We start from the raw sequence: 16,233 nt of genomic DNA, 5'->3' as shown, positions 1-16,233 counted from the left end.
GTGGACGAGAAGCTGGATATGAGTCAACAGTGTGCCCTTGTTGCCAAGAAGGCTAGCGGCATTTTGGGCTGTATAAGTTGGGGCATTGCCAGCAGATCGAGGGACGTGATCATTCCCCTCTACTCAGCACTGGTGAGGCCTCGTCTGGAGTATGTGTCCAGTTTTAGGCCCCACACTACAAGAAGGATGTGGAAAAATTGGAAAGAGTCCAGCGAAGGGCAATAAAAATGATTAGGGGGCTGGAGCACATGACTTATGAGGAGAGGCTGAGGGAACTGGGATTGTTTAGTCTGCAGAAGAGAAGAATGAGGGGGGATTTGATAGCTGCTTTCAGCTACCTGAAAGGGGGTTCCAAAGAGGATGGATCTAGACTGTTCTCAGTGGTACCAGATGACAGAACAAGGAGCAATGGTCTCAAGTTGCAGTGGGGAAGGTTTAGGTTGGATATTAGGAAAAACTTTTTCACTAGGAGGGTGGTGAAGCACTGGAATGGGTTACATGGGGAGGTGGTGGAATCTCCTTCCTTAGAGGTTTTTAAGGTCCGGCTTGACAAAGCCCTGGCTGGGATGATTTAGTTGGGAATTGGTCCTGCTTTGAGCAGGGAGTTGGACTAGATACCTCCTGAGGTCCCTTCCTACCCTGAGATTCTATGATTCATAAAAATATTATGAAAAATTCCCACTTTGTCCGGCTTTGGGCTGGGAACTGAACCCACATCTCCTGGATCCCAGCCCAGTGCTGTGAGACGTGGCCCAGGCCGTGTGAAGAAGTTGGCTATTGCCTGGTTTATACGTTGAGACTCCAAAAGGCAGCCCCCTCGCAGGTGCTGAAGATGACCCCTTCAGGGACAAGTGTTTGTTCAAGCTGCATAGTAAAACTTCGCTCTGAAAGTGAGCGCGTCACATCTCCATTGGTAACGGATTTTTCTCTCCCTGGGGTAGGCAAGCACTAGCCTCATTTTACAGCTGGGGAAACTGAGTCTCAGAGGGTTTAAAGAACTGGCCCAAGGTCTTGCAGTGCATCAGTGTCAAAGCCAGGATTAGAACCCAGGCCCCTGTGCCTCCTATTTGCCGCTGGCTTCTGGTGCACAGTGCCCGCATGCCCCCTCACTGGCCCTGCGCCCGCGTTCTCTGCCCCAGGGAGGCGCAGCGCGGATGGCAAGCTGAGCAGCGCCCAGACCGCCCTCCTGCTGCAGGAGGAGACCCTCCGCCGCACCGAGCGGGAGCGCAAGGCATTGATGGACAAGGTGACGGCGCTGGAGCGGAGCCTGCAGGCGGCAGACAGCGACCGGCGAACCACCCAGGTACATGGGGCCGGGGGCAGGTTTGAACGGCTCAGGGATAGGAATGGACCCCGAAGGCAAATCCGTAGAGAGGGTAAATGAGGACACCAGGGGAACAAGGCCTTTCAGACGGGTTGAAGTGAGCCCTGTGTGCGCTCGTTGGTCGGAATTGGTCAGGGCCATTCGGGGCCCCCGGGGGTTACAATGAGTGTTTAGGGGTAGGATCTCCCTTTGGCTAAGGCAGCTCTAGGTTTCTCCCCTCGGGAAGCAGTGGCCCATCCATAGGCTGGGCCTCTCTTCTGGCTGCAATGGGCACTGAATACCAGCCTGATCCACCCACCCCCGGAGTGGGTGCTTAGAGATTCACCATTGTTCACCCTGGGTGGGCAGGAAGCTGGGTTTTCCCAACTCAGTCTCCCGGGCGGGTGGCGAACGCCCTGTGCGACAGCCTGGGATGCCCTCCCTGCAGGGCCCCTGTTGGGATCACCTCTAGGAGACAGTATCTCCATTGGGCCGTTGCTCCGCACAAGTGAGCTGGCAGAAAAACACTCCTCAAGGCTGCCGCTGTGCATGGAAAGGCGGGAAGTGGGGGCTGCTAGGAGCCATGATGGGGGCACCCCTCTGACGGGATGGTTTGCGTGGTCTGTGTGAGCCTCCGCGCCTGCCCTGCACCCCTCTTGCCAGCCGGGGTGGTGGGTATCTATTGAAAATTAGAATGTCACCCAGCCCCAGCGGCGGCCGCTTGCGTCCTAGGGTCGTTCTGTGCTCAGAATATCGAGTAGGAGCCAGTCCTGCACTCTCCAGCAGGCTGGGGGAAAGGGCTACGCTACAATCTTAAGTCGACCCGTGTAATGACTGCGGTGGCTGATGGCCACACTGTCGGTGGTGCACGTCCTCACCGGAGCGCTTCCCCCACCGAAGAGGGGCAGTGTGGGGAGCCCATGCAGCTCCCTGCCGGGAGCCCAGCTGCCCCCTGGACTTCTCACCAGCTGGGAGCGGGAGAAAGCTGCCCGGGGCCTCTTGCCTCCAGTGGGGAGATCCCGGCCTGGAGTCCAGGTGACTGCCGTTCCCCCGGTGGGGAGCCAAGAGCCGGGGGGCGGGGGGGCGCGGCTGGAGTGTGGACACTGGTAAGCTGCTTCGTGTAGACCAGGCCTTAGGCTTGACGGGGCTGGGGCGCCCCCCCCTCCCTGCGAGCTTGGTGTGGGACAGAGTGGGGCTCGAGGTTCAGATCCACGCAGAAGTGGCTTCATTTTACTTGCTAATGTGACCGGGATCTGCCTGCCTGACGTCTGATTTACCTTCCCGTAGCACCCATGAAGATCAGGGCCCCATTGCACTGTGCATGTGTGTATGTACATAGGAACTCACACACACGGACTCTCACATACATGGACATGGGCACATGTGTACACGCACATGGACACAGGCACGGACACACACGTGGACACACACCGACATGGACACGCTGACACACCGACATGGACATGGACACACACCTGTGTACACTCAGACACGGACACACACACATGGACACTCGCACTCACACACACTCCTTGTCCCCAAATCTCTTGCAGGCAGAATAGACCAGACAGACATAGGGGGAGAAGGGACGTGACTTGACCGAGATCCCCCGGCAGGCTAGTGGCAGAGCTGGGACCAGACCTATGTTTTCCGAGTCCCAGTCCGGTACCCTGTCCCCTAGACAAAGCTGCCTGCCCCTGATCTGTCAGGCTGTGGGCTCCATGCCCACTGCAAGCCTCTCAGAGGCACTGGGGAAGAGATGCAGCGGGGTATTGGATCTGCTGAGCTGCACCGGGCAACAGGCAGGGCACGAGGGGTGAGACTCCTCCAGTATCTCCCTGCCCCCAGGCTGGCACTGGAGCTAAATCTAGGGGGCTGCTCCATCCTATGCCTGCAGTGGGCGTGCGCCTTGTGGGGCTGGCTCTTGGCAGCGTGCAGGCCGCTCTGCCTGGTGGAACTCTTTGCTCAGGGTCCCGGGGGGAGCCCTGTGTCTGGGCTGTGTGTATTATGTCTGCCGGGCTCGGAGGCCAGCCAGCCCTTTGGATTAAGGAACAAAGCTGGGAGGCTGCCAGTCTGGCAGGGCCTGGGTCTGCCGGCTCAGATGGAGGCCAAAGACTGCGGTCTGCTGAGCGTGCAGCTTGGGAGCGGGCTGCGAAGGGGAGGGGCCGTCTTTCTTGCAGGGGTCTCTGCCACTAGCCGCGCTCTCCCCCATGCTCTGCGAACCCCAGGGCAGGGCCAGACCCCAGGACGGGGGAGGGCGCTAGCCACATCCGCTCTCCCTGCATTCTACTCTTGCTGCATCTTTGTCTCTTAGGAGAACTTCCCGCGCCTGGGGATTCAAAGGGGGGAGGGCTGTGGGCACCCCTTGAGGCGAAGGCCAGGCAGATGGGTACCACCGAGAGCCTCGCTCTCAAGGGTAGGGCTGGCAGTGCCCTGCTCAGTGCAGAGCGAGGGGCCTTCCTCTGCTGGGGTCCGGCTGCCGAGCTCATTTTTTGGTGTGTTAATTTCTTCTACATGTTTCCTCTCTGGTCCGCGAGGGGGGATTGATTTGTGCCTTTAAAGCTGAGTTAGGGCTGGACATGTGGTCTGGGGAGACTACAGCGCCCAGCATGCAATGCGGCTTGCTCTGGCCAGCCTTGTTGCAGTGCATGCTGGGTCCTGTGTTGTCTACCACCCCCCCATGCACCCTGCTCTGGAGCATGGAATTAACCCCTGCCTGACCAGCCTGACCCTGGAGCCCAAGGACAGAGGGTTGCTGTGATCTCAGCTCTGGGGAGCTCTGAGCTGACTCTGGGGAGGAGGCCGGCGGATTGGTGGCCCACACGCACGCTGGCGGCGGTGCTGTGGCTGAGGCACTGCTCTCCTGGGGACAGAGAGGAGTCTGTCTGCTGCATCGCTTCCCCGTCGTGGCCTCTGGCGCAAGGGGGACTGTCGCCTGGCGAGGAGGCCGGGCAGCAGAGCAGAGGGTTCTCCCAGGCTTGGCGCTGGCTACTGCTGTTTATTATTTGTATTGTGGTGGAACCTAGGAGCCCCCGTCCCGGACCAGGACTCTCTTGTGCAAGGTGCTGCGCAAACACAGAACAACATGATAGTATCCCTGCCCCAAAGAGCTTAGTTCCTAGGGCCCCCCCCATCCCTTGAGAGCCCTTTGGCCCTAGGCTGCTGCGTCTTCCAGGCTTTGGCCTCACAAAGGCCAGTGCTGAGCCCTGGCCGCTCATCGCAGATTCCTGCTGGCCCCTGCAATGCCGAGAGCTGACCTGCCGGGGCTGTGGCTGCCAGCCCCCCTCAGCCCTGGCTTGCAGCACCCGGCTCTCTCCTCTCCCCTCCATGCTAGCAGGGGAAGCCAGCCCCACTGCGGTTCATTAGCCTCTGCTCCCCGCCCTCCGCCGGGATGTGGGGTGACGGCGGGATGTGGGAGCCCACAGACTCTCTGGCCGAGCGTTGAGCAGCAGCTGAGCCAAGCCAGGGCTTCCTGTGTGGCGCTGGAGCTGTACTGAATTCCTGCCTTATTGTAACCAGCCTCCTGCATGCCTGGAATGGGAGCGGAGGGGGGGAAGGAAGGGATGCCTGGAGGCGGAAGGGGGCCCAGCTGGGCTCGCTATGAGCCCTGCAGTCTCTGCAGATGGAGACTGAGGGGCATCAGCTGAGCTGCAGGGGGGCAGGCTGGTATCGCAGGGGATGCTGGAGGGTGGCACTGAGGGGTGTCAGCCGAGCTGGGGGCGGAGGTGCTGGAGGGTGGCACTGAGGGGCGTCAGCCGAGCTGGGGGGGGCCCAGGCTGGTATCGCAGGGGATGCTGCAGGGTGGCACTGAGGGGCGTCAGCCGAGCTGGGGGCGGAGGTGCTGGAGGGCGGCCCTGAGGGGCGTCAGCCGAGCTGGGGGCGGAGGTGCTGGAGGGTGGCACTGAGGGGTGTCAGCCGAGCTGGGGGCGGAGGTGCTGGAGGGTGGCACTGAGGGGCGTCAGCCGAGCTGGGGGGGGCCCAGGCTGGTATCGCAGGGGATGCTGCAGGGTGGCACTGAGGGGCGTCAGTCGAGCTGGGGGCGGAGGTGCTGGAGGGTGGCACTGAGGGGCGTTAGCCGAGCTGGGGGCGGAGGTGCTGGAGGGCGGCACTGAGGGGCATCAGCCCAGCTGGGGGCGGAGGTGCTGGAGGGTGGCACTGAGGGGTGTCAGCCGAGCTGGGACTGGACTCTCAGGGGTGGTGCAGGCGAGACTGGAGGTACGTCAGTAGAGCTGTGTAGGGACCCTCGGGCTGGACTAGCAAGGGGGCTGCAGATCATACTGCCGGATGTTAGTGGGGCTGGGTGTGGAAGTTGAGGCAGAGCCTGCTCTGGACTCCGGCCAGGCCATTCATCTCCCACGAGCCCTGAACTTAGCCTGTCAGGTGCCAGAGCCAGATGAGCCCTTAGCCTGGGGAGAGGGGAGGCAGCTGGTGACTCTTCTCCCCGCTCTCCCGGGCCCCAGGAGAAGATCAGCAAGATGAAAGCCAACGAGGCCAAGCTGGAGACCGACAAGCGGCGCCTGAAGGAGATCCTGGACGCCTCGGAGAGCCGCTGCACCAAGCTGGAGCTGCTGCGGCGCTCGCTGGAGGGGGAGCTGCAGAGGGTGAAGCTGGTGCTGAGTGACCGTGAGATGGAGATCCAGGTGCTGCAGGACCGCGGTGACACGCTGCAGAGACAGGTAGCGCCGCCGTTGCTGCTGAGCCGGGCCTGTGCCCCGTGGCAGACCGAGGCCGTGGCAGCCCCTTGGCACCGGCTGCGCCCGCTCCTCCTGTAGGGTCTGTGCGCGCCAGCCGTTGGAGGGGAAGGAGCCGTGATGAGGCACAAAGGCCCACGCTGCTGACGGGCTGCCCAGCTCCCAGCACAGCCGGGCTGCGTGGCGCCCGGGCAGTGCCCCTGCGTGGCGTAGAGTGGTGCTCTGTGCCAACTCTGCCTGCCCCAGTGTGGGGAGCAGGGAGTGACGTGGCTAGTGGGTCTGTGACTTTGTAGCCCTGGGGGTCACTGGGGGTGCAGTGGGTGAGTGAGCACCATGGTCCAGGCCCTAAGCCGCTGCTCCCTACCCGTGAGCTGGGGTGTGGATTCGATCACCGCTCCGTTTTTATCCTGAGTGGGTGTGGCCTGCTGACTAGGGGCGTGGCCTAGCACACTGGACTAGTCAGCCATGCAGGCTGCTCCTCTCCGAAGGATTCCTGATGGCAGGGCGGTTTGTGTAACGCCCGCGGGGCTGGCACCCCTCCAGCCGTCCCGGTGCGGCCCCTGCCACTAAGGGCAGGGCTTTGACCGCGGAGCCTTTGTGAACATCGGGTAGTAACGCGGGAGATGCAGCCGCTGGCTCATTGCTGGACTGCGCCGATCCCACCGCAGGTCACTGACAGCGAGACGAAGGCCAACGCCCTGCAGCTCTCCGTGGAGCGACTGCACCTCACCCTGGCCAAGGCCGAGGAAGGCGAGAGCGCCCTGAAGGACAAGGTGCAGGGCCTGGCCCTGTCTCTGTCGGAGAGCAGCGCCAGCGCCGGCGCCACCCAGGAGAGAGTGCTCCAGCTGCAGAAGGCGCTGACAGCCAGCGAACATGAGCGCCGAGTGCTGCAGGTGGGACTGCAAGGTGCAGCGAGACAGTGTGTGTATGTGGGGGGGGGGGGCAGGGTCCAGGCAGAGATTTCCAGCAGGATTGAGGGACGCTGGCAGAGGTGGGAGAGGAACCGGGCCAGGACTGGTTCCCAGCAGGTCAGGATTGGGTGCACTGGTAGATCTATCTTGGGTGGGCCAGGAGGGGGCTGCAGGGGAAACTGCTGACATGAGCCTGACCGTAGACACCTGCTTCAGTCCCACACCATCCTCCCCGCGCCAGCTGCCCGTCCACACCGCACGGGGACTGGTTCCCCACCCCACTGTCTGTGCTGCGAGCGGGTGGCTCCGTCCTGCTAGCGTTGGGTTCACTGGCCCAAGCTTGTGAAGCCGGGAGCTTTGCCAGGGTCTGTTTTGTGCAGCCCAGCCCCTCTGTGCCATTGGGGGGTCACCGTCTCCTCTCCTGTCGCAGGAGCGGCTGGACGCTGCCCGCCAGGCGGTCTCGGAAGCCAAGAAGCAGAACAGCGGGCTGGCCGACCGGGTCCAGGGGCTGAAGACCGAGCAGGTGGAGCTGGAGCTGCAGAAGGAGGAGCTCGAAGGGCAGCTCCGGCAGCAGCAGGAGGTGAGGATGCGGCGCTGGGTCGGGATTGGGGGCGACTGTCCCATGAACGTAGTCCGAGCTGGCCGGCTGCTGGTGTCAGGGTAGGGAGGCAGTGGGTCACTGGGTTGTGCCTGGCTTTCTGTGGTGACCCCAGTGAGAGCATCCCCTGAGTGCCACCGGCACAGAGAACGGGAAGCGTATGTGGGGCAGGGAGAGGGGTTTCCCCAGAGCTCCCTGTGCCACTCATGGCCCAGTGCTACACAGTCAAGGGGGGCTGGAGGGAGGTTTTCCTTGGAGCGACCCCTGGGGGTTCACTTGTGGCTCTCCCCACAGGGCTCCCTATGGATCTGTGGGCTCTGCCTGCCCGAGCTAGGGCCTGGGAGTCGAAGCTGCCTTTCCTCAGTGTTCGGGCCCTTCCTGCCCCACAAGGCAGCATTCCCAGGGGGCTGAGCCCCACGGTTGTTAAGCCCCCACTGCCCCTTGTGCTGCTCTGTGCCGACAGCCACGTGCCTGCTTTGGGGGGGGTTCAGAGTTGCTCCCCCCAGGGGGGTCCCCCACCAAGCCCCATTTATCCTCAAGGCTAAGGAGAACCAGAGCGTTAACCCCTCCGAGTCCCTCGGTGCTGCCGGCAGGGTCTGTGCTGAGCTACCCGTCCTGCCCCGCTCACCTCCCAAATCCCAGCAGCTCCCTGTCCTGTGACATGGTGCTCAGCCACGTCTCTCTTCCCCCGCTGCCCAGCTGCTGCGCCAGTGCCAGGAGAGCGGGAGCGCGGCCCTGCGGAGCCTGCAGAAGCTGCAGGAGGACAAGCACCTGCTGCAGGAGCGGCTGGGCAGCCTGCAGCGGGCGCTGGCCCAGCTGGAGAGCGAGAAGCGGGAGGCGGAGCGCTCCTCCCTGCGGCTGGAGAAGGACAAGATGGCCCTGAAGAAGACCCTGGACAAGGTGAGCTGCAGGAGCAGGGAGATGGGGCTTGTGCCTCTTTCCCTCTGCTCGTGTTCCTGGTTCCCAGTGCTCTCTCCCCGGCACACACCGCCGGAATGGTACGAGCCGATTGGTCCCTCCAAGAAACGGCACCGGGGTTAGCCAGGGGGAGATTGTTATGGGAATTCGCTAGCTCCGTGCCACCTTCCCGGCTGGCAAGGGGCTGCCTGATCTCGGACAGAGGCTGCGGGTGACTAGCAGGGGATACAAAATTCCACTGGATCCTGGGTCTGGCACTGGGTTCGAATCCCGAGCTGGCATTTCTACTGAGAGTGAAGGGGGTGAATGCTCAGCTGTGACTGCTGGGGCGTGAGGGGTATTATCCCTGGCATCGTGGGGCGTTACATTCGGGAACGGCCTGGAATCTCCTCCGTCCATTCAGTGGTGCTTCGGTCATTGCATTTATGCTCCTGTGCCTGCGATTTCAACTGGCAACCCGTGGAATAGACTGGCCGTAGCAGACAGCCCCTCCCTGAGTGACCCCCCCACCAGTCTGCCATGGGGAAAACCCACCCAACCGTGATCCACATTCAATCCCTTCCCCATAAAGCGGTGCCTGGCCCTGTGCTCTGAGCCAGCAGACTCAGAGCAGAGAGAACCATAGCCAGACTCCCCTTTTCCTCTGCTGCTGCCTGCAATCCTCCGGAGAGCACCGCTTGGGGGGACAGTCCTGGAGTCGTTTCCCGCTCCCCAAAGCTGTGGGGTCAGGTCTCTGGTGAAGAGTGGGGCCTTCTTCCTCCCCAGAAGTGACTGCATTGCAGCAGTGGGGGAAATGCGTCTCTCCACACACCCTCTAAAGCAGGCTTCTCACAACCGATTTTTGGTGGCCTCGGAGTGCAGCCACCAACACGTGCTGGGGGCCGCTCTGACAGCTTTTCCTAACATACTTAATTAACTTTAGGAAAAACAAATACATCTGCACATTAATGTGTCCAAGCACCCGCCCATCTGTCTATCCCTGCCTTCAGCGAGAGCCCGCCCTGGGGAAGGCGGGTCGGGAACTCACTGGCCGCCTGCGGTGTCCCAGACTCCCCGAGGCCTGGCTGGGCGGGACCGGGGGAGCTGCCCGGTGCCCGAACGCTGCAGCCGCCTCTACTGCCAAGAGTCGCCTCCGGCACCGTGCACACCGGCCCCCCGTGTCTCCAGAGGCGCTGCCCAGAACCCCCCGAGGAGGCTGTGCCGTGCGGGGCACCCCCCTGCTGGCAGCGCAAACACCAAGGTGGCGCGTCTTGCTGCCCTTGGTACCAGCTACTCAGGAGCAACAGCTGGGAGGGGCTGCAGCTTTCTGGGAGGGGAGACCGAGGGTCGGGGGGGACCTGCCTGAGCTGTTTAGGGGCGGCCGAACTTTAAATTTTGCCCCCCTCACCATCAACACATACAGTTTCAGGGAGGCAACGCCTCCCCCTCCCCCCCATGCTCACCCCCAATCTCTGCCTATGCTTTGGAGGCTGTTGTGGCCAGAGAAAAGCCCCCGGTGGCTGCGTTTGAGAAATGCTGCTCCAAGTCTAGATGGCAGCCAGTATCAAGTGGAGTGCCCCAAGGGTCGGTGCTGGGGCCGGTTTTATTCAATATCTTCATTAACGATCTGGAGGATGGTGTGGACTGCACCCTTAGCAAGTTTGCAGATGACACTAAACTGGGAGGAGTGGTTGATACGCTGGAGGGTAGGGATAGGATACAGAGGGACCTAGACAAATTAGAGGATTGGGCCAAAAGAAATATGATGAGGTTCAACAAGGACAAGTGCAGAGTCCTGCACTTAGGACGGAAGAATCCCATGCACTGCTACAGACTAGGGACCGAATGGCTGGGCAGCAGTTCTGCAGAAAAGGACCTAGGGGTTACGGTGGACGAAAAGCTGAATATGAGTCAACAGTGTGCCCTTGTTGCCAAGAAGGCTAATGGCATTTTGGGTTGTATAAGTAGGGGCATTGCCAGCAGATCGAGGGATGTGATCATTCCCCTCTACTCAGCACTGGTGAGGCCTCATCTGGAGTACTGTGTCCAGTTTTGGGCCCCACACTACAAGAAGGATGTGGATAAATTGGAGAGAGTCCAGCGGAGGGCAACAAAAATGATTAGTGGGCTGGAGCACATGACTTATGAGGAGAGGCTGAGGGAACTGAGATTGTTTAGCCTGCAGAAGAGAAGAATGAGGGGGGATTTGATAGCTGCTTTCAACTACCTGAAAGGGGGTTCCAAAGAGGATGGATCTAGACTGTTCTCAGTGGTAGAAGATGACAGAACAAGGAGTAATGGTCTCAAGTTGCAGTGGGGGAGGTTTAGGTTGGATATTAGGAAAAACTTTTTCACTAGGAGGGTGGTGAAGCACTGGAATGGGTTACATGGGGAGGTGGTGGAATCTCCCTCCTTAGAGGTTTTTAAGGTCCGGCTTGACAAAGCCCTGGCTGGGATGATTTAGTTGGGTTTGGTCCTGCTTTGAGCAGGGGGTTGGACTAGATACCTCCTGAGGTCCCTTCCAACCCTGAGATTCGATGATTCTATGATTCTATGAAGTGCCCTGGGAAGGTGCCGTGGGTCATGGGAGCAGGGCCTGCTGCACCTCAGTTCCCTTTTCGCCCTCCTCAGCCCTCGGGCCTTTACCCTCCCCCCGGGGGGAATCCAGCGGTTCTCAGACGGGGCCCTGGGCTCTGGCGCCATGTGTATGGACGGGGCTCACCCAGCCGCTCGGGTGGGCTCTTCGCAGGGGGACACAGTGAGCACCATCCTGCTTCCAGCCAGCGTGGTGTTCGTTTCGGCGTTTTGAGAGGGGAGTTAAACACCAGTCTGTGCACGTGGCTCTCTGGCCCCCAGCCCTCCCGTGGTTAACGGGCGTCCAACCCGGCCTAGCGTCTTCAGACACCCCGCAGGGGCCTGGTTCATCTGAACGGCTCCCCGGCAACCACTGCCCCACCTGGGGGGGGCGTCCCGGCTAATCCAGCCAGTCCCTGCTCGGGTCAGTGCCTGGCTTTGATCCCGCGTGTGTAACCCAGCTGTGGGCTCAGGGAGAGGTTGAGCCGGACTCCTCAGAGCCCACGGCCCTGCCAGTGTCCCGTAACAACACACAAGTGTTTGCTCACGGTGGCTTGGCCTGAGCTATCCTGTTTCCTTCCTGCGTGCGTTTTCCTCCCAGCCCCCTGTTGAACTAGACCACTTCACTCCCACAGCGGCCGGCCCAGGACCAGGCCAACCTCCAGCCTTCGTCAGTCAGTACCCGGCAGCACCACGCCCGCCACGTGTGCTGGCTGGAGCAAGCGCTGGGCCTGAGCAGCGGGAGTCTGGCGCCCAGTGCGTGGGGGCGGGGGTGCTCAGGGCCATGTCAACGCCAGGTACCCTCTGTGATCACATGGGGTACGTCTACACTGCACACTGAGCCCGGGCTCTGACTCAGGTTTGAGCCCAAGCCCCCCTTCCGTCCACACACAAACCAGTCTGACTTGGGTCAGCCAGCACTCAGGACCCGGGTCCTAGGACCCTGCTAGGAGGGTGGGTTAGAGCCCGAGTCCTGCTGTGTCTTGGATCCAAGCCCTGTGGTTTCGCAGAGTGGATGCAGCGCACACCGCAGCCCCGACTCATAAGGTGTGAGACCTGGGTGCAGCCGTTATAAGCCCAGGTTTACAATGCAGCGTGGACGCGGGCTTGGAACCTCCGAGTTCACTAGCGCGGCTCCCGCAGGCCGGGGCATAGTGTGGAGCGTAGCCATAACCAGCATGGCCTGACCCACCCTCTCTCCCTGGGCTTGCTTGGCTGGCAGGTGGAGCGTGAGAAGCTGAAGACTCACGAGGACTCGGTGCGGCTGTCGGCGGAGAAGGGCCGGCTGGACCGTTCCCTCAACACGGTGGAGCAGGAGTTGGCGGAGGCTCAGCGTCAGATCCAGCTGCTTGAGGTCAGCCGTCAAACCCTCCCCACTGAGTGCTCTGTCCTGAGCAGCCGGGATGCGGGGCAGCTTCCCAAAGACCCAGGCACAGTCCTGGTTCCTGCTGACCCCTGGGGATGGAAACACCCCGCGGTTCTGCTCGCAGCTTCAATCACGCGCTGCCGTGGCTGTTAGGACGTAGCCAAGATCCAGGGTGTGCAGAACCCAGCACTAGGCTGCTGGGTCAGGATGCTGGCGACGGGGCCTCTTCCTAGGCTCCCTTGCCTGACCTTAACCAGGCAGGACGTATTTTCCTGGTTCTGCACAAAAACCATTGGGTGAGGGGGAGGAGGGGACAGATCAGTGGGTGGGGGCTGAAAGGGGGTGGGAGTTGGGGGGAAGAGACACAGATGGTGGAGACGTGGGTCTGAGAGGGGTCATGCAATTTAATCTACAAGGCGCGTGTGAATGACGGCGAGGGGGGATTAGCTCCAGAGCCGAGCGGGGTGGACGTGACGGCATCTCCCCCCAGCAGACGAGTGTAGCCCAGGGGGTAGAAGAGGAGGGGAAGGTGGTTTGGGAGTTAACGCCCCGGCCGGAGTGTAGGTCAGGAGATCCGGGCTCGCTCTCTCCGCTTGGCCACTGGGCCGCCGTGTGAGCTGGGGCCTGGCGCTTCCCCGCTCTGGGCCTCGTAGGGACACGGGATGGGGATAGCGCCGTGTGCGGGCGACGCTGAGTTCCGGAGGGCAGGCGCTGTGGAAAAAGTTTAGGGGGGACCCAGCCTCGACTTGGCAGTGGCCTTGAAGGGTTAATACTCCCTCCAGTGCGATGGAGAGTGGGCAGCGGGGGGGGGAAGAGCAGTGGGGGAGCAGCACCCCTAGCTGTGCTGATTGACAGCCAGTGACCTGCCCCTGCTGCCAAACTCCTCCCGAGCGCCTCCGCGCTACCCACCCTCTTCCTTCAGCTCTAGCCAGGCGCGTCCCACATGGGCTGAGACCCAGAACCTCGTTCCACACCTGCGCCCTCCTCCCAGCGCCGGCCCGGGGTGCTGAACGCTTCCCCACTCCCAGAATGCCCTGCTGCCGCCGGGGGCGCTGGCGTGGCTGCGCTGCGCGGAGACAAGAAGCGGCAGCGTCCCCAGGATGGAGGCAGGATTGTATCCGTGCCCAGGGCCTGAGCCAAGGCTCATCGTGGTCGATTGAAAGACGCCCATTGATCAGACCCATGTGCAACTCCCCCGCCCCCTCGTCACCTGGATTCCTTGGCTCTCCTGGGAGGGGGGAGTCTCGCTCACCCGCCCCCCTCCCCTAGCTCAGATAACCTTTGACCCCTGGCGCTCCCTGGTGTGCTTACTGCCTTCTCTCTTTCGGCCGGGCGGCTGCTCCCTGCAGGAGAACCTAGGCAGGGTTAGAAGGACGCTAACGTGTTCCTGGGTGAGTCCCGCCTCCGGCTCAGAGCTTGTCGCTAGTCCTGTGCGCGGAGCCTTTCACCCAGCCCCTCCCGCACGACGCTCCCCCTCTCAGCAGAGAGCCAGACAATCTATAGCAGGCCAGGGCTTGCTGCGCGTTATTGTTACTCGTATTACAGCCGGCGTAATTGCACTCAGGATCCTGTCATGCTAGGCCCCACGCAGGCATGGAGTAGGAGACCACCTTGCCAGGTGCCCATCCGTATGGACAGGGTGGGAGGGGAAACTGAGGCACAGAGCAGTGAAGTATCTCGCCCAAGGTTACGCAGCATTTCAGTGGCGGAGCCGAGAATAGGGTAGAAGCTGCCACGGTTTGAATACGCTGCAGCTGAGTGCAAACAACGCACTGGGGATTGAACCGGGGCCCTTCGTGAGCTGCTCCAGTTTGTGCGAAAGCCACGAGACTCCTTAACTCGGGGGTGGGCAAACTTTTTGGCCTGAGGACCGCATCGGGTTTCGTCAATTGTATGAAGGGCCAGTTAGGGGAGGGGGTCGTGGCCCAGCCCCCACCTCCCATCTGACTGCCCCCGGACCCCCACAGCCCCATCCAACCCCTCCTCTCATTCCTGACTTCCCCCCGGGACTCCTGCCCCATTCAGCCACCCTGTCTCCCTGTCCCTGACTGCCCCTGGAACCCCTGCTCCCGACTGCCCCCTGCCACCCCATCCAACCCCCCCCACCCTGTTTCCCCCTGACCACCCCCCCTATCCACACCCCGTCCCCTGACCATCGCCCCAAACTCCCCTGCCCCCCTTCTCCCTGCCCCCTTACCGCGCTGCCTGGAGCGCCAGTGGCTGGTGGTGCTACAGCCGCGCCACCACCTCCACCTCCACCTCCATGCAGCACAGAGGGCGGGTCAGGCTGGGCTCTGCAGCTGCCCTGCCGTCCAGAGCCTTGCGCCCACGGCGGAGCGAGCGAGCTGAGACTGCGGGTGAGGGGGACCAGCAGGGAAGAGGCCGGGGCAGGGCCGGCGCAAGGCATCAGCCGAGGAAGCACGTGCTTGGGGCGGCACATTCGAAGGGGCGACATTCCAGCCATTCTTTGGGCCGCACAATCCGGCCGCCATTTTATTTTATTTTATTTTTTTTTGCTTGGGGCAGCAAAAAAAGCTAGAGCCGGGCCAGGAGCTCGGGGGCCGGGCTGGCCCATGGGCCGTCGTTTGCCCACCTCGGCCTTAGCTGGTGGGTTACACAGGCAGCAACTGAGACAAGCAGCTGCTGGGGGGTGTTTATGTGAGTGGAGCTCTGGGGACTTCGGCGTCTGAGCCTGCGCTGTGGCTCCCGTTCTAGTCATGCTGAGCCCTGAGGGAGTTTCTGTCCCCCGTTCTCGGGTGTGACGGGGAGTGTGGGCAGGGGCAGGTGGTTATGAAATGGAGCCTGCGGGAGACCCATGCAGTCGATGGCCTGTGTGAGCACGTAAAGTCCTGGGGTCTTGGCTGCACTACAGCACTTGCTGCATCGCCACTCAGCCGTGGCGCTGTCTGGGGCCCAGCTGTGTTAAGCCCAAACTGGTCAGCAAACGTCTTCCAGTTGGGAGCCGGTAAGAAAGCGTGAAAAGGGTTTTCCTTCCCCACAAGCTCTGTTTTTTAACTTTTTCCAGTTGGGGGTGGGGGAGATCATTTCAAAAAAGGGAGGGAGGCACGAGGACCCCAAAAATCTCAGCAGAAAACAGCCACGTCTTGGTTTCCAAAACCCGAAACGACGTGATGCTGGGTTAGTTTTGAAACAATTTGTTTTATTGTCCTGCTTGGAGCACTGAATCAACGCTGCCATTGTCCCTTGGAGAATTTTTGGTCTACATGTTTCTGCCAGGAAAAATTTTTTGGTCAAGAAATGTCCCCCAGCTTGCAGTAAACCATTCAGCAGGCAGGAAGACGAAACGATGCTTGCGCGTGGGCGTGCGTCACCATGGTTGAACCCTGGGCGGGGCCTTGGGTCTTAAAATAGCAGCCTTGTAACGCAGCAGCCGCGCAATCAGCTTTGAAGTTAGGGTTTAATTTGAAGCCAGTGCAGTGCTGAGGGCCACCAGGCCCAGTGGGTGAGGATCTGTCAAGTCCAAGGCAGCAGAGAAGCGTAGGGCCTGTGCAGAGCCCTTTAGCCAATACTGGGAAGAAGCCGGGCTGCAGCGAGACAAACCCAGCGAGGGTCACTGGTCAGATGCTGCTGCAGCGGCAGGGCGCTTGGAGCTGAAAAGGAGGCACCAGCACGGCAGGGAGTGTGGGAGGAGGTGACGCCTCCCCAAGGTGGATGGTGGCCGTTCTACTGAACTGAGTTCTGAAGGGGGCTCCTTCCTGAGTCAGACACAGGGGCATGGTAGGGTGGATCCTCCATTTCCTTTAAAGCCCCTGGTGTCTCCAAGCAAGGGAGGACGCACGCAGGGGGCTGTGGCCGTGCTGGCTGCGAGACGGGTCCGTAGGGAGCGGGAGGAAATGCGGCGGGTGGTGGCTAATGTTGGCAGAGTGATGTGA

General features: G+C 61.5%; 1 protein-coding gene across 9 annotated transcripts in view; it reads left to right on the top strand.

The window, feature by feature from the left end:
• CROCC (ciliary rootlet coiled-coil, rootletin) overlaps nucleotides 1-16,233 on the top strand; it is a 76,469-nt gene that overhangs the window by 59,255 nt on the left and 981 nt on the right. For all 9 annotated transcript variants that reach the window (XM_044996360.1, XM_044996356.1, XM_044996358.1 and 6 more), the window contains 6 exons: nucleotides 1,140-1,303; nucleotides 5,764-5,979; nucleotides 6,663-6,887; nucleotides 7,336-7,485; nucleotides 8,203-8,403; nucleotides 12,197-12,328. In XM_044996360.1, the coding sequence (XP_044852295.1) occupies nucleotides 1,140-1,303; nucleotides 5,764-5,979; nucleotides 6,663-6,887; nucleotides 7,336-7,485; nucleotides 8,203-8,403; nucleotides 12,197-12,328 (1,088 nt within the window). The remainder of the gene's footprint in view (nucleotides 1-1,139; nucleotides 1,304-5,763; nucleotides 5,980-6,662; nucleotides 6,888-7,335; nucleotides 7,486-8,202; nucleotides 8,404-12,196; nucleotides 12,329-16,233) is intronic.

This window comes from Mauremys mutica, chromosome 21 (assembly GCF_020497125.1).
Source record: "Mauremys mutica isolate MM-2020 ecotype Southern chromosome 21, ASM2049712v1, whole genome shotgun sequence".
NCBI classification, from domain to species: Eukaryota; Metazoa; Chordata; order Testudines; family Geoemydidae; genus Mauremys; species Mauremys mutica.
Note: the sequence above shows the minus strand (reverse complement) of the source record. Positions and strands in the feature narration are given on the sequence as shown.